The sequence below is a fragment of the Azolla caroliniana genome, unplaced genomic scaffold, assembly GCF_043228905.1.
Source record: "Azolla caroliniana isolate FFs.n. ecotype wild unplaced genomic scaffold, voAzoCaro1.0.p SCAF_3, whole genome shotgun sequence".
NCBI lineage: Eukaryota > Viridiplantae > Streptophyta > Polypodiopsida > Salviniales > Salviniaceae > Azolla > Azolla caroliniana.
Window position 1 is genome coordinate 18,419,352 of NW_028230438.1, and position 23,638 is coordinate 18,442,989.

Genomic DNA, 23,638 nt, shown 5'->3' on the forward strand with positions numbered 1-23,638 from the left:
CTTTAACTTTTTCTTCAAAATTAATCCCTTGAGAGGAGGGCTCAGACAACACCCGACTAAAGGTGTTGATGTGGAAGGTAGCCGATCCTTCTCTCTCATCTTCATATTGAATAATTGTCGAATCAGTATGATCTTTGATGAGGAGGACTTTTTCTCGTATATGGCTTGAATTTTCTCCCACAAAGGGAATGTCTATGTCTCCTTTGCCGTGCTGAAATAGACGTTTTCGGCCAACTGCATTCTAATGGATCTCCACTCCTCGGCTGACACTAAAGCAAGTTGAGCATTATGTCGTATGGCTCAATATCATCTTGTCGAATTGCATTAGCATAAGGCATATCATTACAATTATCATCTCCAATACTTCATTGTCTTTTACCATCCCCTCTTGGAGTCACTACTAACTCAACCATGCATGAATCCTTAAAGGAATTCAAAGATGCATCCATATTCATCATTCATGACAACGCTAGCATCCATCTGACAAATAATATGATAGAGCTCAGTTACAAGTAATTTTGTTGGAGACGGGAAACAAAACAAGTGATCGTGAGATGCATACAACTTAATGACAATTTCGCGCATAATTTTCTAGAGAAACCACTAAATGAGACAGGTACAATTATTCTTTAGAAAGCTGTCTATGCAAGCTTCGAAATGAGCTAAATAACAAAGGAAATGGATATGGGGGGCAAAAAGATACATCAAAAAAGGGTGTTTGTCCATTTCCACCATATCTTTGTCTCTCTCTCTCTTCAATTATACGTCAACACATGACATTAAGATATATTAAAGTCAACCAATCATACATTACAATAATTGATGAGATGAAGACAAACCACTTTCTTCACAATCAGTGATCATGTTCATTTGAAAACTTTTTAAAAACCCACCCTCCCCACAGAATTGATTATAGGGTTTGCTCTGGTTTGCGTGGCTGAAAACCCTAGAAAAAAGCTTCTCTAAGTTTAGTGGTGCAAAATCACATGTCCTAAAACTCAGAGCATGGCTCAAAATTTAGCACTTCCATTTTGCAAAGGGTAAATCCAAATTCTGGATACATACAAATAGCATCATCACCATCCAGACACAATTCTATTCTAATTTCAGATGGAGATTTAGTCTGTCCATCGTTCAATCTTTCTGTTTTCTGTTTTCTGTTTTCTGTTTTCTGTTTCTTGCATCTTCTTCCATGTATACTACATAGCTCAATCATCGCCTTTCTGGTTGTTCGCCATCGCCAACAGCCACGTCCTTCATCTTGATCTCGCTCCAATGACCTCTAATACTGGGGCTCCATGCCTGCCATTGGAGAAACCATACATTAGCAGAAGCCTCCATAGGCTCATCTTCTTCCCCAAACACCTCCTTCAGATTACTTCAACAGCTATGGCTGCTCTTTTTGCCTTAGGTAGGGGAACCAGTCTCTAGCACAAAAGATCAAAGATTTTGTTCAATATATATATAGACTTTACACCCCATCCCTATTGGCTTTAATTCAGACACACCACACCACAATTTGATTGGGTTCATTATTAATTCGGATCCAATTCTAATGTGTTCAAACTGAATGAATAGATCTGAATCTGAATCTATTGTGTTTGATCTGAGCCAATGCAATCTAATTGAATACCGACCTAATGAATCCCGTTCTGTTGTAAATTGGGAATTGCCATTCCATCTAATCCCATTCTGTTTTAAAATTCAGAATCCAATTCCCATTTCATTTTTCTTTTGGAGACCCAAACTAATTCTCATTCAACTCTTGCCCCCCGAAAAAAAATAAAAAATCTAGTAATCTTGAAACCCGAATTCGGATTCTGATTCGATCCATGCTGAACTCGGGATTTATTGGGGATTTCATTCCCAATTCAAGAATCCAAAATACAATTTATGTATCCAAATTATCCGATTTCTGTTCAGAGTATACTATGACCCCCGAAATATCGACCCCCTAATGTTAAAAAATCCAATCATTCGGGCCGCAAACTAATGTTATATATCCAATCATTATCGGGAATGGAATTATTGAATTGGGACCGGACCGATCTCTCATTCGATTGTTGTTGTTGTTTTTGTGTTTCCATGGGTAGCGGGGTTTTTTATCGGGGTTATCGCGGGGGCCTGTTATTCGGACGGGTCGGAGAGTAATGTGGTTTTTCGGGCAGGTCAAGGCGCGTATGCAGGAACCGTATTTGCCATCGGGCTCTCGTACCACTTGAAGCTCATCTCATCAACTACATTCACAACAATGGTTAGTCTCACTCCATTTTAATGCTCTCCTTATAATCTCCATCACTCTAACTCTAACTAGTTTGATTTCAATCTTGTTCCATTTTGCCTCTTGTTCCATTATATAGACTAAGTTTCATGTGGACTACCACTCATATGGGTTCTCTACATTGTACTCTACCACTCATTAGTTCCACCTTGGCTTATCCCACATTACGATTTTCGTGTACTTCACCACTCATCACTTGAACTGAACCCAACATTAGTTGTTATCATATCATCTACCATGAGTTAGAATCATGCCGTCTATCGCTCGATACTCTCATCCCGTCAACAAATGGTTATATAGTTTATTGGTTCAATTTCATTTGGACTATCAACACAAGTTAGTTAAAATCATATTACCGCACTAGTAACTTTCAAGCGAACTAACGCACTCACTAGTTTTGTATGGACTATCACACTAGCTAGCTTCTTGAAGGTGATTCATTTTCATCACCAATTAGTTTTGTCATAGACTCTTACATGACCAAACTTTTTTCTTATCTTTTGGTGGCTAACTATTTATTTGATTCATTTCCATCACCTTCGGCTTAAGAATCAATCGGGTAGTTTCTCATAATAATTGGCAACAATTCAATTTGCTTCAGAAACTCAAACTCGAAACATTTTAAAACTTAAAACTCAACCTAACTGAACCACAAAATCTTAAACCTGCAAAATTGTTGCAATTGAAAGCATTTGATGCATTCTCAAGCTTGAACCAAACAATTCAAGAGATATACAAACTATTAAGTTGTTAAGCCATGGTTCTATTAATTCAAACCAAATCATTGCCGATCATGCCAATATTTATTAGGCTAATCAAGTGTTTGTTTGCCCTTGTTCTTAATACCTATGTTTTGGTTTACAAAATCAATTGATTCATTTCCCTTATCCATAAACCCAGAACTTCAAAGTAGCGCATCTTCGTCACCTACTCATGATGATGTCCCATCATCTATAACCACCACAATAGCAGACATTCCAATGTCTCTCCAAAATGCTTGCCTTACCAATGCCTCAAATATTGTTATGCACAGATAATATAGGTGAGGGTAGGTCATTAAAATTCACAAAACACACGTAAAGGTTACATCCACTAATGTTACAAAGGGACTAATGTGAATGGCTAGAAGTACTGATAGTACATGCACAATTATGATCTAGATAAGCAATAAATGGAGAGTCTTTTAGAAAAGCACATCTATTCAAGGGGCCTAGGAAGACATATAAATATGACTATGTCTTGATCATAGCTTAGGCATGGTCGGGAGGATCAGGTTCTTCTATCCAATCTATTCACCTTTCATTTACTTTTATTTGGTCTATTGATTAATAATTATAGACTCGTCTACAATTGATTTCAGCCCCTTCTTTGCTAAAAAGTAAGCTTTTCTAGGTTACTGTTCAACTAGTGATTTTGGGAATATAGCACTACGAAGTAAGCTTTTGAGGTGTAGAGAGTTCCCTAATTCTCAATTCTTGCCTCTTCATTTTATGTGGTAAATGATCAAGGTCACCTATTAGGCGTCAATGAAACATGACATGTTGTTATAGTCTTGGGCGACATCATCGAGTTATATGGAATCAAGTCATAGAATTAGTACTTTCCTTAGTACCTATGCCCCCTCTAGACGCAGATCACAAGATTCAAGACTGGATGTTTCAAAAAGGGAATATTGTTATTCAAAAAGGCATTACCTACAACAACTGTTTATGAAATAACACAAGAACTTTATTCAACAATGCACTTTCATATTCATGACATAGACACATCGTAAGATCCTATTGACCTATATATATATATATATATATATATATTCTCAATTGAATTTAGTGATGTAATTGTGTTTAACTATTGTTTAATTCAATTATGAATTGGAGTTTGCCAATAGAAAATAGCAAAACCCCAGGATCATAGAATTTGTCGAAAGACTGCAATGTTGATTTGGCATCCAATTCCATGTCATGCACATCCTCATCAATACATTATTTTGGTTCATTCTCATTCTCTTTGCATTGTTTTGAGCCCATAAATGAGTCCAATTAGAATCATGGTTCTAACCATCATCTACATCTATTACATCAACACATATCCCTTTTCCCATGAGTTTCCTCAACACTCTTAGGCCTTATGGAGCTCCCCAATTCTTCACTTAAAACTACTATATTCTAGCACAATATTACTCTTGTTTGGAGCCATTGTTTCCATATTAGTGTCCCCAACTAATTGTGGGACATATTAATGTTTCCATATTTATATGCAAATATTACTCTTTTTATGAATCCATGTTTATGTCCTCTATCCTTGATGTAATATTGAACCAATATAAAAGAATTTTTCTTGGAATAAGAGATAAAACAAGAACTGGTTCCTCTTTCTCTCTCCATGTATATACCATATATATATATATATATATATGGATATATACCTAGATTTAATCCAATGGGGAAGAAAGATCTAATTTGTAGCCAAGTAAGGTGATTTGCCTCTCTCTCACACACGCACATGCACGCACGTACACACATACACTTTAAAACGATATCTATTTATCTCAACTTATGTGCAACCTACTTACAACAAAACACATATATCTCAATTTCATTGCATGAGCACTACCATCTAGTTAATACATCTTCCTTCTATCACTAGTTAATATGACTTTGGTCCCTTTCACCACCCTTATCATCTAATCCCCTATTTGTTACTTTATTGATTAGTCTCATATTTCTACAACTAATTCACCACATGAACACTATTCCCACAATATAAACAAAATGAACAACTAGGATCTCCTTTTTCACCAATGGATTGTTTGTTATTTAATTTGTTTCAACAAATGTTACCTTTTTCTTTTTTCTTTTTTCCCCAAAAAACTACTTCCATTAGTTATAAAATTTTACAAATGAGACTATTATGTACAAATCCCCATAGGGACGCGATAGTTCCATCTTATGTGGATGCCCATTGACTCAAGAAAGGGAGAGGACGACCATTGTTGGATGAAGGCTATTCGTTGTCTTTCAACTCCATCGGAGCCACCCTTGAGGCCATTATATTGGCTCTTTAGAGTGGCTACAATTTCACTCCATATCTCTTGCAGTAACCTTGTTGGATGCGGGGTTTGGTTGGAGAAGACCCATCTATACTATTGTTTCCATAAAATCCAAAGAGCTATTGAGCTAACCAATTCCACCACAACTTGAGATTAGTCATTAAGAGGAGTTGAGTGGACATTGCTGTTGGTGGAGAAAAAAACCTCTTGTGCTTTTATCACCAAAGTCATCCCCTCCTCTTGATGCTCGTATCTACCAACTGGGTTCTGCCATGATAGACAACATATATTTCCCCACTTGATTGAGCCTTGCACCTGTCATAATTGCAACAAGCGGCCAACCCCCCGCCATATTCGATGGGACGCTGGGTTGTCCCACAGAGCGTGTCCTATTGATTCTACTGCATTTGGGCACTCTACACAATTAGGAGAGTTAAGGTTCCCACGTTGCCATGCTCCCACCGGTAGTGACTTATGTATTAATATTCATTGGAACATGGTAATTCGCCTCGCGTGTTTTTATTTCCAGATTTTCTACCAAAACTTGGTGATAATTGTGTGAGGAACTTGAAATGTGTGCCAAACCTTTGCAGCAGCCGGCTCTCGAGCGGTTTGAGCAGTTAGAATGTGGTGACCCAATCTAGTTGTGAATTGGAAGAAATGGATGGGTTTGCTTCCTTGCCCCACATAAGGATCACGCCATGTCCATTGCAAAACATATGTGTCAATCTGGTTGTACTTTGATCGGATCAAGATCTACAATCCATTTATGACCAGTATGCGCGAGTACTCGAATTGCGTTATTCTGTGTTGGTGTCTTAGTGTCTCGCAATTCAGAGCCTTCGATCCTATCTGGTGTTTCCCTACCTCTTAGGATCAAAGATCCCTTCTCTCATAGTCCAGCCGCCCTTGATTTCATGGAGTATGTTGGCTTGATATTGTAGTAGTAGTTACTAGTGACATAAACTGTCTCCAACATTCTATACTTTTTCCATGACCTTCTGCAATGTATCCCCATGACAACCCCTTACGTGATCCCAGTAGTTGACTAGATTCATCCTTGATACATGGGTTCCATAGGATACGTTGACTGGGCCATGTAGGTTCAGAACTCGGTTGATCGCACTTGAGCCCTTGTTTAATGTCACACCATGCCTTCCACATGGATGCACTGAATCTATCCTCCAATTGGCGGGAGAAACTAGGTTTGAGATCCATGTTTAGAATCCATCCCGTTTGGGGGGCCCAATTGACCCTTTTGCATGGCCTAAAGTAAGCGAAAAGTAACCGTAGTAGCATTTTCCAACAGTCATTTCCTAGTTGGAGTCCTCGCACCACAAATTTGGCAAGTAAGGCTTTTGATTGTGAAAGGGGATCAATTAGACCCAATCCCCCTCTCGACTTAGGTGTCGTGAGTGTAGGCCACGCCACCTTGGTGCGAGTTACATGAACTGCCTTACCAGACCAAATGTAGTTGCGTACCAGTCGTTGAATTTGATGTATACTTTCCTTGGAGATTGTCCAACATGATAGACTATACCATGTTGTTGCGAGTAGTACCAACTTTTGTCGAACTCCAATGGGTGCAATCATAGTCTCCGACGGTATTTGGAAACCCAAATATTTGGTGCTCCTCCTTGATTGATCCATTTGAAAGCGGGATGTGGGTGCCACGCAGGATGTGTTTCATGAGAAAGCCATATTGCACAGGATTTGTGCTAATTGATCATGCCATTGGAGCTCTTGCAAAATATGGCTAACCCACTTTCTAGCTTTTGGAGGTTTTCCAAGTCCCCTTGCAGGTAGAGCGTTGTGTCATCTGCAAAAATGTATATCCAGGATGCTTTGGTGAGAATGAGGTACGGGAAGACCACGTAGGTTGAGATGCCGCAAGTTAAGAAAGCAAGAGAGTGCTTTGGCGTATAATAGAAATAAGGATGGAGCTAGTGGGCATCCCTGTGGTATAGATCGGGATATTCGAAAAAAGGGGGGCCCCCTTTCACCTGCCAACACGTTCGCGTTCACAAGTGGAAGGACCGTGCACAAGTGGAAGGATAAGGAATATTCCGTTTGATTTTGGTATTTTTTTTGCCATTTCACAAAACACCTTGATACTGGTATCACATGTTCTCTAAAACTTGATGAAAAAGTTGAAAATTTCACCATTTGGTAAAATTGAAAAATGCCAAATTTTGGTCAAATACGAAAAGTAACTTTGTGTATTTTTAAAGAAAAATGACAATTAATAAGTTTTTAGATCTTAACGAAATCAAAAGCAACGGATTTCAAAACAATGAACATTTTTATTTCATTCGATAAAATGTTGTCTAAATTTGTTACACATAGTTGCACAACAAATTCATTTGGGAACTATTTGCATAAATATCATCATTCTTTTCATGAGAATCACTGCTATAGATAATATACAATTGTGACTCTTCCTCCTCATTTTCAAATGTACCAATCAAATCATTGTCTTCACCAAATGGTGTCTCCAAATTGTGTGCAGTAAATCTTGTTCACCTTCAATCTGAGATATCTTCTAGACTTGGTAATATCTCGTTTATTATGTATATAGTTGTTGTCCTTAAACATCCAACTTTTGTTAGTGTAAAGTCATACACAATGATATCCACCTAACTAATGTCAATGATAGATGTGTTACAAAGGTTTAATGCATCATCACGTCCAAAACTTTACCAATGCAGAATTGGTTCCCTAGCTCATGGCCATCTACATGTGTAGTTATTAATATCCCCACCTTGAGTTCTTGCAAGTTTCCTTGTCACCTGAGTTATGCTCGCGTTGTCATCCTTTGTTCCACATAAATGTTTCTCTGTTGTAGATGAGCCAAACTATAAAGATCAACATTAAGTGCTTGAAGTGGTAATTGAGAACCACGAGAATACTTTATAGACCATGTAAATGACATTTGCAAGGTTCAATTACCATCAACACAATTATTAATGGTTTTTTGTTAATCAATGATGCACATGTTCACCATAAGGTATCTTGTTATGCAACATACTTCTTTGCACTATCGATATGCATCTTTTTCTCTTCTGAAAACAAAGATTTTAATACGATTCAAGTTCATTTTTTAAAAAAACAAGAAGATTTTTAAACATGAACTCAATATGTTGTATCGAGTTGATGAAAAAAACAGAGTTTTGATCATAATTCTATACAACGTATTGAATTCATGTTCAAAGTTTTTTTTACCGGATTTAAAAAAAAATATTAATAATAAGTTGAGCTTGAGTTCATATAAAAACCAGATTTTTCATCACAAATCGATACAATGTATTGAGTTCATGTTTAAAGTAATTTTTTCTAATTTTTTTTTATTTTTTTCTAAATTTTTATGGAAAAAGAATAATTTTAAACATGAATTCGATACATTGTATCGACTTGTGATGAAAACTCTGGTTTTTTCATCATTTATTAAAGCTCAAAAAAAAAAAACCAAAATAAATAGAAAAAAAAAGCAATTTTTTTAAAAAATCCCAAAAAAAAGCTTTAAACAAGTTAGCTTTTCAATACGAACTCATACATTGTATCGAGTTTGTGTTGAGAACTCTAATTTTTCAACACGAACTCGATACATTGTATCGTGTTCATGTTGAAAAGCTAACTTTTTGACATGAACTCGATACAATGTATCGAGTTCATGTTTAAAAAACTTCTTGTCTTTAGCCTATCCGTTAGCGTTAGTTCCTTGTCCAACATCATACCCAAGGAGTTTCCAATAGTAGGAAGTAACATGTATTCTAAGGATAATCCCAGAAACAACGTTGTTACCTTTTTCATAGAATCATCCTGTTGCACAGCTTTCTCTAGGTTAAAACCATGTGTCCATTTACGCATGAACAACCATGTGTTCCGAACCTAGCATGGAGATATTGCTATGAGGTTCGTTGTGGAATCCTTGTCCTCTAGTATGATGTGATAGAAGCCTTTACCAAGCGGTTGAACTTTTTTTATACCACCTATTTGTGAATGAAATTTAGCTTGCAGCATATCTCCCAACAATCCTCTGTTTGGTCGTGATCCCATCACGCGGCATATGACCGTTATTCGCTCAAGGCGCTCTATCTCTTGCTCAAGTAGAAGCATTTCTTTGTTATTGAAAATAATCTGAACAGGACCCTTGTTATTATAGTTGTTTTTATCTTGCATTTTTCCGTTATTGATCGAGGGGTCTGTTTGTGTTATGTGTTCGATAGTGGCGATGTTCGAGGTTTCCATGATTGACGAAGTCTTCCAATGTGTTTGGGGGGGTAGTAGTCAAGCTTCTTCTTTTCTTTTTCTTTTTGGTTTACGAGGGTGGGGGCCCAACTACTCGAACTGTGGTTGGGGGGTTCTCACTTTTCAGACTAGGAGAGGGACCCACTGTTTGAACTGTGGGGGGGACCCACTTTTCGAATTATTGCAATTTCAATTGATAGCATAGCAAAGCTAATTAATTTGTAACATTTTTTGTTTTTGTAGAATGATCGTATGCAAGATTTTCTATCCGGAGAGTTTATTCAAGAGATGATATTTCCTATAGAACATGTATGTGACACTATCCATATGCTATCACATTCTTTCCTTTTCTTTCTTTGCAAATCCTATAGATATATATTTTTAAAGTACCTAAACATCGGTCACATTTGTAACATCCCAACATAACATGAAAGGTATGTAACATGATATTGGACTTCTAGTGTGTAAACTCCTTAACACCCCTCTTGGTGGGGGAACTAAGGCAAATAAATCAATCTCATGGTAAATGAAAATGTCGACTTATAAAGTTATAACTATAGGGAAATAAAATAGAGAAAAGAGTACTAGTATCACATTTTTTAAATTTATTTTCGTGTTGAGTATGAGTAGAGAAATGTTAATTCCCATGTTAGGATTTTTATTACAAACTTCGATGTTTTTATTTTGTTGATCCTTCAACTCCAATCCTCACGATCTTTATGGCAAGATCATACCTCTAATTATAAGGTGTTGTAAAAATAAGTGATATATAGGACATTCATCTTTCAAACTCCCAAGTTTACCATAGACCCCTATTCCTAAGGTAGTCAAACATGACCTCCTCTAGGTGCCACATCATTTGCCCCTTGGCCTATTTGTCTAATGTGATACTCTAGAAAGTGTTGGGGATAAAGGGCCATCATGCTTTTATTAATGCAGAGGTGTGATGCAAAGTACCCAAAAAATAAATATTGTAAATCTCCCTATCGCTGCCTCTGCTCCTCCCATTGCAATTGTCTCCATGTCTCCCCCTATATCTATCTCTATGTATGTGTGGTTGAGTGGCGCCTTGAGATGCTCTTAGCTCATTTCACAAAGACCATCCAAACAAAACTCAGTCCTCATATTTTTAATTCTACCATGGACCCCAATTCATACATTAGTCAAACCCTAATTGAATGATTAGATAAAGGGGCATAACACATTAACAGTCATTGAGCTTTATATCATAATCCAAAATGCAACTTTAACAATAACAACCCAAATAGCCTTAAAAACACTTCAAAGAAACCTAATTCAAGATGGGATTGCCATTTAACATCGTGTGCTAAATCCCACCATCATACACAATTGGATAATGTGCATTGTTACTGCACATTCACAACTCTTCAACATATTATATACATTCTGCAATGAAAGCATTTATATTTTGTGAGTGAATAATAGATCTATCTATAGCTCTTGTTCTACCCATAGTATAAAAGGGCCACATAATAAGAAACCATATTTAAACATCTGAGATATATCTGAAACCTTCTTTGCAAAATTTTGAATGCCATGATTTGGCTTTTTGTCAATTAAATAAAATTCTTCGAAAAGTTATGAAGCCAAGATTTGGCATACAGTTAATTCAAACTTGGCACATTCCCCTATGTCCCAATGGAAGATCCATAAAGACACAAACACCTCAATCGGCATAGCATATTGCAATGCAACTTTTACTATGGTGGTTAGCAATTGACTACCCCAAAGTTTATGTTAAGAGAGTATTAAGTGTTCAACAATAACAAACTTGAGTATTTAAAAGTGGAACATTATCACCAACATGTTCCCTTGTGGCTTCAATGCTCATTTTACCGACATAGCTCCCCAACACTTCTATTTCAAGACAAATTATCTCATATACATCTTTTAAGAAACCAGATATTCTAATTACTCTATGACTCTCCTAATTCAACCATGTTTTGGGGAGCAATAAAAAAAATATGGATCATGGGAATGACGATTCATTATACTACTTTGAATTCAGTAGCAAATGACCATGCCTAGCAATTCAAATATAGAAACTATGTACCACTATATCCGAAATCCATGACAAACATCAAAGAGGGAGAATGTACACAAATTCGTTAGACCTAAATGGTTCTGCATTAAGGAGCCAAAAGAAATATCTAGCAAATTCAATGATGATAAACTTTGTCCTCGATAGGAGAGCATGTCAAATAGTTTATAATGTATATAGAATAAGGTGGCATTGCCTAAAGATACATGACAAGGAAGCAATGCCACAATTGATAATAATGCTTGACATATTGTACATGCATGAAATGCATTACTAATAGGAATGGAGAGAGAGAGAGAGAGAGAGAGAGAGAGAGAGAGAGAGATTAATTACCAAAGAGAAAGAGAAATAATACATGAATTGTGTATAGTTGAACGTGAGAAATGATATATATGAGAGGCTACTATGCATTAACGATACCCCTCAAGAGTTGTTGGAAGGGTTTTCAAAGTACGAAATTGCACTACATGAAAAGGGGAGCCTCACAAAAAGACCCTCGGGTTGTTGTATATGTCTTGAGGTAAAGTTATGATGTTTTTTCATTTTTATGAGTAAAACAACTTCTCTCTAAGTGTGTGTGTGTGTTTTGTTTTGTACATACATATTATGTGCATAGAGATATACATATTCGTATGTGTGTGTCTAGATACATGTTTATATATCACCATTGATACATAATACTTTGATTTGATTGGCCAGGAATTAAAGATTGGAGACATTGCCAAGGCCTTACCATTTTGTAACCATATTTTCCATTCCAACTGTGTAGATCAATGGCTTATCACGAATGCCACTTGTCCCATTTGTAGATATTGTTATTAATATGAGCAAATAAAAGTAGAACGTTTATTTTGTCTTGAGTAAAACATATTTCCCATCAACATGTTAAATATAAAAAGAGTATTTGATTAAAGGGAAACTAAGGCCTCAAACATTTTGTAACCGTGTTTCCTTATTCAAGTTGTATAGATAAATTGCTAATCAATCATGGCAATTGTGTCATTCCAAGAGTTTGTTAAGTGTTTTCACATCTACATGTCTTTTATTTGTATGCAAGTGCAAGTAGTTAACTATATGTCATTGGAATGCTTATGGAAATGTAGAAAATAAGTTTTAATCTTATTTCAAACAAACCTTTCTCCATGAAAAAATGATATTCCAAACAACTTGCCTATTCACGATCCTACATTTTTATCAATTTTGGTAGTAGGGTCTTATCTTTGTGTGTTCAATATTTGCATCTCTCTCTCTCTCTTTTATTTACATAGCATTCTTTAATTATAATTGGGCATGAGAGTTGAAATACTCCAAGCTTAAATGGAGAAAGGTGTATTTGAACCCATTTTTTCAATGTAAATACAAATATGTCAAATTTATAGGGAAAAGTTAATAGAAGTATCATAAAGGTGCAACAAGGTGTTTTTTGGGGCATAGATACCGACATATCACATGATACCACTTCGCCAACTCTTGGAGTCAGTTAACACAATGTCAAAAGTCACAAACACGAAGAGACACCTCTTCACGAAAGGATACATTTGTGATTAGAACAAATATGGCTTAACGCCAAGTTTTGTATAGACACTCATCACAAGTGTTACAATCATTATTTCGCCTAATACAATTCCATCATTTCATCATTCAAAACAAAGAAGTGTAATAATAGAAGAACACGAGTTAAGAGCATACATGTTCTCCAAAATTTCAATGGTCCTTGATCCTAGTTTCAAGTATTCCTAAAAGCAATGCATTTTGTGGTTCATATGCTAGCTAACTAACATCGAATGGATGCAACTCAAGTTAAGTTGGTTGGAACCTTATTGACAAGAAAAACACTAGCATAGTTGGTATCGTTACTAGAAAAGAATTCATGTTTGATTAAAGACTTTGATGTTTATATCAAGAATTTTCAATCAGGTTTTGGAGATACGAACTATGTGAGAATGATGACCAACAAGATTTGAAGGTTATGACAAGGAGATCCTATCTCAAAGATAAATGGCATGTTTTTGCCTTTTGGATTGTGATATTCCTTTAGATAAAAAGACATTAATGGAACTCATTGAAAGGGAATATAACACCCGATCTTCGACAATGTGACTTTTGCCATGAAGCGCAGGAGACTACCAAGCATTCACATGTTTTTCTTAATACTAATGAGGAAAATCTTTGAAAGAAAGAAAAAAGACATTAATGAACTTATTTTGGCGTTGCCTTATGGAATATTATAAAAGATATTTTACTTGGGTGAAAGCATGGGAATGGAAACACTATTATAGTTTTGGCATGGCCTTATGGAATGATGTAAAGGATATATTTTACTTGGGTGAAGGCATGGGAATCAAAACATTATTATAGCGAACATGTAGCTAAGAAGGCAAAATAGCTAACTAGATATATTGTTTTAGTTGTTTCTTTACTGTGTGGGTTTTAAAGGTACATATCATTTGGTATGTGGGGTAAAATATTGGAATGTCCACATTTTCAAATTTGGGCACACAGAGTTACATAGGGTATTGTACATTCATGTTTGGACCTTTAATGTCAATACACTCCCTCATGATCCCTAGTATGGCATCAAACTTCAAACAAATTGAGCATTGCCCATGCAAATACAAAAAGTTCTAGGGCACACAGAGTTACATAGGGTATCGTACATTCATGTTTGGACCTTTAATGTCAATACACTCCCTCATCATCCCTAGTATGGCATCAAACTTCAAACACATTGAGCATTGCCCATGCAAATACAAAAAGTTCTAGGGCACACAGAGTTACATAGGGTATTGTACATTCATGTTTGGACCTTTAATGTCAATACACTCCCTCATCATCCCTAGTATGGCATCAAACTTCAAACACATTGAGCATTGCCCATGCAAATACAAAAAGTTCTAGGGCACACGGAGTTACATAGGGTATCGTACATTCATGTTTGGACCTTTAATGTCAATACACTCCCTCATCATCCCTAGTATGGCATCAAACTTCAAACACATTGAGCATTGCCCATGCAAATACAAAAAGTTCTAGGGCACACAGAGTTACATAGGGTATTGTACATTCATGTTTGGACCTTTAATGTCAATACACTCCCTCATCATCCCTAGTATGGCATCAAACTTCAAACACATTGAGCATTGCCCATGCAAATACAAAAAGTTCTAGGGCACACGGAGTTACATAGGGTATTGTACATTCATGTTTGGACCTTTAATGTCAATACACTCCCTCATCATCCCTAGTATGGCATCAAACTTCAAACACATTGAGCATTGCCCATGCAAATACAAAAAGTTCTAGCATCAACTAGAAAATACAAAAATCAAGGTATTTCCATACAACCAGTTTACATTAGGGCCTCAATTACCTCTTCATCTAAGTAGTTATCAATATATCTATGGTTTTATTTATTTATCTTTTAAACAAACTCCTGATAAATTTTGTTTTCTTGCTGATTAGGGCAATGTCATTAGAGTCACACACCAAGATATCATGCAAATCACAATCTAACATGTAAGATTTTTGAATGATTTACGGATAGTCAAATATTCATACATTTAAGGTACACACATAAGCATGGTTTTGGTTAGCATGAGATGCTAACAAATATGCAATGATGGTTAACAAACATATGTTTCCTTTTAGGTTTAGACTCAGATATGCAAATACATATATTGTATGTCCATAAGGTTAGAAACACATTCTAACATAGTTAGGTTTCAAATCACATACTGCATGTATGCATTGATGGTCAAAATCATATTCTGGTTGATATATAGTTAGCGTTAGAATCACATATATCATATCTACGTTGATAGTCAAAATCAAATTCTGACTGATATGTAGTTAGGGTTGGAACAACGGTAATGGTTACAATCAGATTATGATAGATATGTAGTTCTTAATATTTTAAATATTCTCCCATCTCCCTCCCTCTATATAATTGGGCAGTTTTATTTATATAGAATAAATTGGAACGACAATCATTTGTACAAAAGTTGAAAAAGTTTGAATCATTACCATGAGAATCCACAGATTGCAATCAGGATGATATCTTAGTATGATTCTATTTTGCATGATCATTACACTTTAATAAAAAAACTCATTACAAGTCTATTTATTTATTCACAAAGGAATTTCTTTCAACAAAAATTCGTAACAAGATAGTGGTCAAATAAAAAATCTAATCGCTTGCATTTGCAATGCCCACCATATTAAGCATGTTTCGATCTTCTTTAAAGCGTTGAAGTATCGTTCCTCCATGGGTGCTAGTTTTCTTACAATCACTATCGCTTTCTGAGACTATTCCCCAACATTCTATAACATCAATACTGAACTCTGACTTTTTCGAAAGAAGTGGGTTATTGAATGTCACAGATGGGTATGTGTACCCTTTATCGAAGCTCGCTGGAATGAATATACCAAAGTGGTTTTTTTGTCCTCCAAAACCAAGGCCATTTGGTATGCTTTGTGACGTATAATTGGATGCACACTATAGAAGAGATGAAACTACCATTACTATAAAAACAATTAGACTATCTTATCTAGTGAAAAAATATACATTACAACCTCTAATGAAGAAAATGAGACTCAGCATTATGTTAGTTCAATGAAATAGAAATTTAGATAATTTAATGAAAAATTTGACTAATCATTTTCACTTACCCATTGTACATTATTATTACTACCGGAAGCTCGATAAATGGCTGTCCGGGGCTGAAGGCTAAACAAAAAGGACTTGAGATCTCCAAAGAAATCAGGATGGCGATCCCACGAGTTACTTGCAAAGCCACCAAATATACATCCCTCCTCATCCTTTATTAGGAGAATGCTTGATCCTACAAAGCTGTTTCCACACTTAAAGACCAACAATAAGCATATACATGCATATTTCCATAATCACAAACACACATAAGATCCCACAAGTTTCTCACACACCCATTGCATGGCCACTTACATACATACATATATCTCGTATTCCCATTACAGGGACGAGTATAGACACTAAAAAGATTATGTATATGTATATATATATATATATCAGAGAGAGAGAGAGATAAGTTTGGCTTATGTGATTATTGCGTAACATACGATAATTGAGTGAGAAATGTGTTGAAACTCAATCCATGGAGAGAACTGTGGTAAAGAAGGATCCACTCTTCTGTGTCCTGTTGTTGAAGAGCCCCTGAGATGTGCCATGCAAACTCTTTCCTCAAAACTAGCTTTATATTTTCCGGAACCTTTGATAGTTTAGGAACTAGACGACCCAGCACATTCTGCTCTGCAAATTAGTCATAAAAGACGTAGAGCTGTTAAAAACAACACAAAAAAAGAAGCCATCCCTAAAGAAAAGAAAAGAGAACACATCACCTTTGCTAGAGTTAATAAAAAGTTCACCTTCCCGAGAAAAAAATATTCTTTTATTACACGAAAAAAGGCATTCTCTTCTTAAAGTAAAAGAGAAAAGAAAATGTTTTCCAAATACAGAAAATTATGAAGAAAAACAGCTTACCAGGAGAGGGTTGAGCCATAAGGCTGGAGAGGAACTTTTTGATGGAGGGTACAAGTAAGCACCATGTGTGAAAATCTTCAGTGGACATGCACTCCTCATCCCCGTCATTTCTAATAGAAAAAGGTGCTGTGTTAACAAAAGCTTGTATAATATTGTCTGGCAAGCTTGCACCAGGAACAGCCTCACCGGGGCCCATCACTGTTTGTAGAATCGAAAGAACCACTGATTCAGCTTCAGTCCTGAAATTTATACATGATGTTTATCAGAGGGAGAGTTTTAACCAGATTTTGAAGGGCCTCATGCTTTAATGACACACTCGCTAAAATTCTCAAGCTGACTGAAGGACAATATCACCTCTGAATAAGAATAACACATCTTTTGTGCCTTAATCAGTTTTAGCACGCTGACATCACATGGATACAATAAATGCAGGTACAAGTGTCCGTCTTCATTTATTAGAACCAGCAACATTGGTTATACCAAAAATGTCACCATTATGATTGCAAGCTTGTGAGAGGTAATCCTAACATCTCCTTGGATAGCTAAAAAATTAGTTCACATTCCTCTTAGCTAAGTGAATAGATAGCTATGGCATATGTGCCTTATATTTTATATGTGAAAGCGGTGTAGTATGCCCATTAAAAACAAGAACCTATTATTATTGAGGTTTTGTCATCTCTGTAAGGTAATAAATTGGTCCCTGGATGAAAAATGTTATCTCACAGCATAGCCATGGATCCTCCTCGGTGACATAATTGAACCCCAACCTTCCCTTAAAAATAATGAAGAGGATTGGCCATTTGTGATTTATAACCAAACTAACACAACAAATCCCCTAGACACAAAATTAAATTTCTCTTCTGAGGAACATAATCATTGCATATCACACCATGTAAGCATGAAGACACAGCCATAAACAATTTCGGAGGTCCTAGAGAACTCAAAAAAATGTTGTAATGGTACGAACACCTATAATTCCAATCTTCTTCCCTCAGGACCTTCATAAAAGCCCTATTTTGTCTTGTCAATCATCGTTGAGAGTAAGCACTTCCGAAAACTAACTAGTGTTTGACTTTAGAACAATGCAGTGAGATCATCACACTATCATATTCGAAATATCTAGTGAGGATTAGAAATATGGAGAATTGATTAGATAGACATATACAGTTGCACTCATAGAGATGTATAAATACAAATTTTCCCTTACATATGAGAGCAGCTCACAGTGGTAATCTTCCCATGCACTTACACCTTAGAGTTGAGAGTACTCACTTCCGAAAACTAACTAGTGTTTGACTTTAGAACAATGCAGTGAGATCATCACACTATCATATTCGAAATATCTAGTGAGGATTAGAAATATTGAGAATCGATTAGATAGACATATACAGTTGCACTCATAGAGATGTATAAATACAAATTTTCCCTTACGTATGAGAGCAGCTCACAGTGGTAATCTTCCCATGCGCTTACACCTTAGAGCTTATATGGGATCTGAATTGGTTGACTATAGAGTTAGTTGACACAGATAATGGTCACAACATCGGAGTGTAAGAGAAAGAAGGTGGACATTTATATTGTGTTTGGTCTTATTATCACATTAAATGTGAAAGTTAGTTGATCGTAGTCTGGACTCTGGATATTCCTTTTCAGTAAACCAAATTGTCATTTACTATGACCTAGACACAAGCTAGTGTTAGATAGTACTTATCTTAGAGTCAATGACACATTCTTCAAGACTAAGTACATCTTAACCTGCCAACAGAGAATATTCTTCTAGTCGACTTGACTTGCCAATTCCATTACACTACTTCCCTATTTTCAGAATACATTCTGCTCGACTCATCTACAGTTTCCTACATTGACATCTCATCAACCCATACGATCGTGTTGCACAATAGCTACTCAACTTGGGGTGCTATCACCAAATGTGCACTCTAAGAGTACACGTGGGGATGAGTTGACTACTTGGGGATGATAATTGGCTATATCGAAAAGTGAGAATGTTAACATTGGTGCACTCTTCAACAGGCATTATTGAATCATGAAAAGAAATTCAAGGGGAAGAAATCCCAATCAGATATGGATACAAGCAGCTAAAGATTGTCTCAAAAGTTACCTATTAGGCACTGCTTTTGTGGTTTTAATACAGCATCCCCAGTGGTTTTCAATGGCCACATTCAAAATGTATTTCTTTTATGTTAATACAGTTCCTCCTTGCATATACATCCATACCTCCACAACTCTGACCTTTTTATTTTATTTTGTTTGATCTTGAGTAGAAACATTCCAACTATTTTCTTGATGTTAATGAAGCCACTTTGATGTAACAAATAAAATACAAATTAGATGAAGTTGCAAGAATATATTTCTAAATGGTTAAATTGCTAAACAATACTTATAAGAAAAGAATTTTCTACACACCTTTGCACTAAGCCATCACCTAGTAAATCCACAAATTGATATATAAAGTTTTCCACTTCATCTGGAGAACCCTTCTCATAGATTGCCTGAATGTTCAAGACCATTTTAATGGTTTTAATTACATGCTTCCTAAAGAAGAATATGTATAAGATCTACCACTAACCTTTGCAGTAACTAGGTCTTCATAATAAAGTTTTCCATCTTTTCTGGAACCAGATACCAAGTCAAAAAGCCTAGATCCAAGTGATCCATGTATTCCATAATAAGCCTATGTACAAACACATCAAAAAATGAGAGAGCCCTAACTGAAATTGCAAACATATGAACAGTCAACAAACAAGGCATTGAGTTTAAGCTTAAAAAAGCAAGTACAACATGTCAAAGAGAAATACAGACAAATTCCTTTTGAGGTAAAAAGCCTTTGCCAATCAAATATACATAAATAAATGGATAAACCTTGAAAAGCAATTTGCTACATGATTTATACTTCAGCAAATCTATTTATGATTAACAACTAATAACAAAAGATAATGAGAAAAATCATAGACCAGGTTTCGAATGTTGGCTTAAGGTTTCCAGTTTTAGAGTTAGCATTATATCAGCTTAACCATCCCGCCTTCTAAATGTGTATACCGTTGGATACATGGGGTTTTTACATTATGAAATAATTTCATTTCCACTTCCATCTCTCAAGTGTGAAGAATTGGTTGAAGTTGCACAAAACTTAAAACCCATTTTTTATGGAGTTTTGGTATGTCATAAAGGAGTTTACCAAGTGTGGTAAATGCAAATACAAAGAAGAAAATACATGCTAAAAAGTCCCATGTAGTTCAGAAACATTTTAAGTTAACAGTATTGCCATTTCCAAAGCAGTTTGAAACATGTTTCCTATGCTACCAATTTCCTTTTCTAAGTGCTTATAATTTATTCGGAGAGATTCACAAATTAACTTCTTCGTTGTGGCGTTTATTATTTGAATTTACTTAAGACTTCTCTCAAAATTGTCATCTTCGTATGCCCATGTTGATATTTTGCTATGATTTAAATTATATGCAATCAGATGAGGATTGATCTTTGTTCATCAAAATGGCGTTTCTGAATCATCATTCATGTTACCTTGTTTCCGGTGAATGATACACAAGGAAGTGAAGTGAGTACAGTCTTAATTTAGTTTTATTCTACTATTTCTTTTAAGAATTTGTTTTTACACGTAAGGAAATAATCAGAATTAGTAGTTATGGTCAATATAAATAGTACACATGAGACGCATAAGTCTGTAGGTGTTTTTGCTCACTAGACAACCTCTCTCATTCAATTATGGTACATGTAAATGTTTCCCTCTGTCTCATACGTCATGAACTCATTCTTCACCTCAAGATATTAATTAAAAACGATCATTCTATTCATATATCTGTCTATCAATTTATGAAACCATATATCTGTTCGTATATCTATTTATCCATCAGTGTCTCCATCAATCCTTCAATCAATCAATCATTTATCTATTTATATATTAATCTATCCAAGCCTCCATCTGTCTATCTCTTCACACTCCATCCATATCTCTACACACTCTTTTTAGCAATGAGTATCTACATACACACAAATATAGATATATGCATATATTATGCATACAATTTGGATACGTATCAATGGAATTCCTACACATTATGATATATATGAAACATATAAAAGAAACAACCTGAAAAACAGATGCACTGATAAACTCTCCATCACTTCTTGACTGAGACCCTAGAGACACGAACAGAGCCCTCAGGTCTTGGATCTCAGACTCAGAAAACCTCCTGGAAAACAAAAAACACATCATAAAATACACATAGAAGAAAGATATTACATATCTCTATATATACACACATATAGAAGAATGAATATATGTATGTATGTGGGTATGTATGTATGTTTGTATGGATGTATGTATGTATGGATGGATGGATGGATGGATGCATGTATGTACATATACACATGCACATACCCATATACATACACATACAAATACACATACCCCATATATAACACTCATATGAATTCATATATGCATATACACATCTACATACTTATACATACATGTACACATACAGCTATAAACACACACACACACATAGATACGTGTACGTATATACACATTTATTGATTTATGTGTAAATATTTAGGTATACAGTTACGTATTAATATATATGTGTGTGATGTGTATACATATATATGACCTAGAAGCCTGCAAGAACTCGGGAGTTGAAGATCGACTCTGCAGATTGTTCCCCATTGCTGACTGTTCTCAATCCTGATCATTTACTCCTTTGATTACTGATTAGTTGACAAGGCTAGGATCCAGTCGCTCTGTTCTTTCGACCGTCGTTATAATGTTAAGGAGGTTTTCGGATCCCGGTGCTCTGTTCTTTCTCTAGATCATCATCATTCTTCTTCTTCAGAAGAAGAAGATTAAAAGAAAAAATGGATATAGACTCCTAACAAAATATGTATTAATGCCCAAAGCCTTCGGGTCTTATATTTGATTCGCCCAACAAATGGCCCTACTGTTTGGTTATCTTCAATGTGATGGATGGGCTTTGGCCAATCCCAGAGACAACCTGGACATTTGCGATGTCCGGAGAATTATAACGAGACCACATCAAGAGCAAGGAGCAGATTTCCTCTCCCCTTCCGCTGCAGGGTTTTTTTTTCAATCACTAATTCATATTTTGTCAAGAATCGTTGCCGTTGGTGGCTACTTATTTCCAATCTTTTTCAATCACTGGTTCTTATTTCAACGTTAGACCCGAATCCTTGTCTTCGACAACTATAAAAGCCTCCGAATTGGACGGCGTTTTTCTCGTAGGCCTACGTCAATGGAGAATTAATCTCAGCATTTGAATATAGTGGGCTTTTCTTTGAGGATTACAACATGACAGAACCGTGTAGCTCTTGTATGCGTGAGTCGATAGAGAATTAACCTTAGCATCTGAAATGAATCGTTGGCTTTTCTTTGAGGGTTACACTCATTAACTCGACAATATTTGTATCAATGCTTAGAACACACTCAATACCTTCATAATTTACATGAATTGAACTTTTAGTCACATAATAACACTTCAACAATTGGAGTTTTAATGATTTCCTCTCTTAATTACACATAGATTACTTGAATTTTAGTGATTTACTACAATCATGACACATCATCCTTCTCCAACCATGAGAACATTGATAATGGATTTCACATGTCCATTCTTGGGTGCTTATGATTATCAATCAAGTGCATTCCCTACACCGCCACAATCATCAATCAACCACAGTTAGGGACATCTGTGGCCAACCTTATATAAGTTGATGTTTGTTTATGTTTCATGAGCTCAATAAACATGAAAATACACACATCTCATCCAAATTCACTTTGTTCATCCTTGCTTACCTCCAAAACATGAAAATATCAAGAACTATGCATAGAAAACATTATCTTGAAACTTTAGAAAAAATTGATTCTTCAAAACTTTTAGCATAAAACTACAACATCGTCATATTTCATTCTTCAAGTAATCATTAACTTAAATTCCTAATTTTCAATGACTAACTTCACCAATGAATATCCCCTCTTTATTAATGTAAAGAATCGAGAGTGATTCTATGTAGCGGAATAGATTAGAGGGGTGTGTGTGTGTGTGAAGAGGAGAGGAGAGGAGCGAAACACAAGATATATAGATAGGAAAAATGAAATACTCAAGAATATGTATGTATTAGGAAGTGGAGAACAATATGAATATTACAAAGGAGATTAACCGACACATTACAAAGTAGGAGGAGGGTGATTTATATAAGGTCGCCCTCTCTCTACATTCTCTCATTAATACGCTCACTCTCTCTCTAGAACCTTGGGGAATGTGGAAACTCGTTAGTTATGGGGAATATAGAACTCATTAGTTAGTTGTCATAGAATATGATTCTATGACACATAGTTAATGTGTAGAAAGTAGTGGTGACCTTTGACCTTTGAGTGCTCATAGATTCTCAAAATATGTGTTCACACACTAGAGTAGGTTGAGCTTGATT

At 35.7% G+C, this 23,638-nt stretch overlaps 2 protein-coding genes across 2 annotated transcripts; one reads left to right on the forward strand and one right to left on the reverse strand.

Annotated features, from left to right (window-relative positions):
- The first annotated feature begins 1,016 nt into the window (after positions 1-1,016).
- LOC147866386 (NEP1-interacting protein 1-like) lies at positions 1,017-12,632 on the forward strand. The gene is made up of 4 exons (XM_087316830.1): positions 1,017-1,411; positions 2,094-2,254; positions 12,011-12,160; positions 12,340-12,632. The coding sequence occupies exons 1-4, from the start codon at positions 1,276-1,278 to the stop codon at positions 12,460-12,462; spliced, it is 570 nt and encodes a 189-aa protein (XP_087172956.1). The 5' UTR covers positions 1,017-1,275; the 3' UTR covers positions 12,463-12,632.
- A 2,997-nt stretch (positions 12,633-15,629) lies between these two features.
- LOC147866387 (uncharacterized) lies at positions 15,630-21,948 on the reverse strand. Its single transcript, XM_087316829.1, has 8 exons — positions 21,805-21,948; positions 21,282-21,384; positions 19,743-19,847; positions 19,580-19,665; positions 17,156-17,394; positions 16,735-16,924; positions 16,309-16,489; positions 15,630-16,135 (listed from the first exon to the last, which is right to left on the reverse strand). The coding sequence occupies exons 1-8, from the start codon at positions 21,858-21,860 to the stop codon at positions 15,827-15,829; spliced, it is 1,269 nt and encodes a 422-aa protein (XP_087172955.1). The 5' UTR covers positions 21,861-21,948; the 3' UTR covers positions 15,630-15,826.
- Between the last annotated feature and the right edge of the window lie 1,690 nt (positions 21,949-23,638).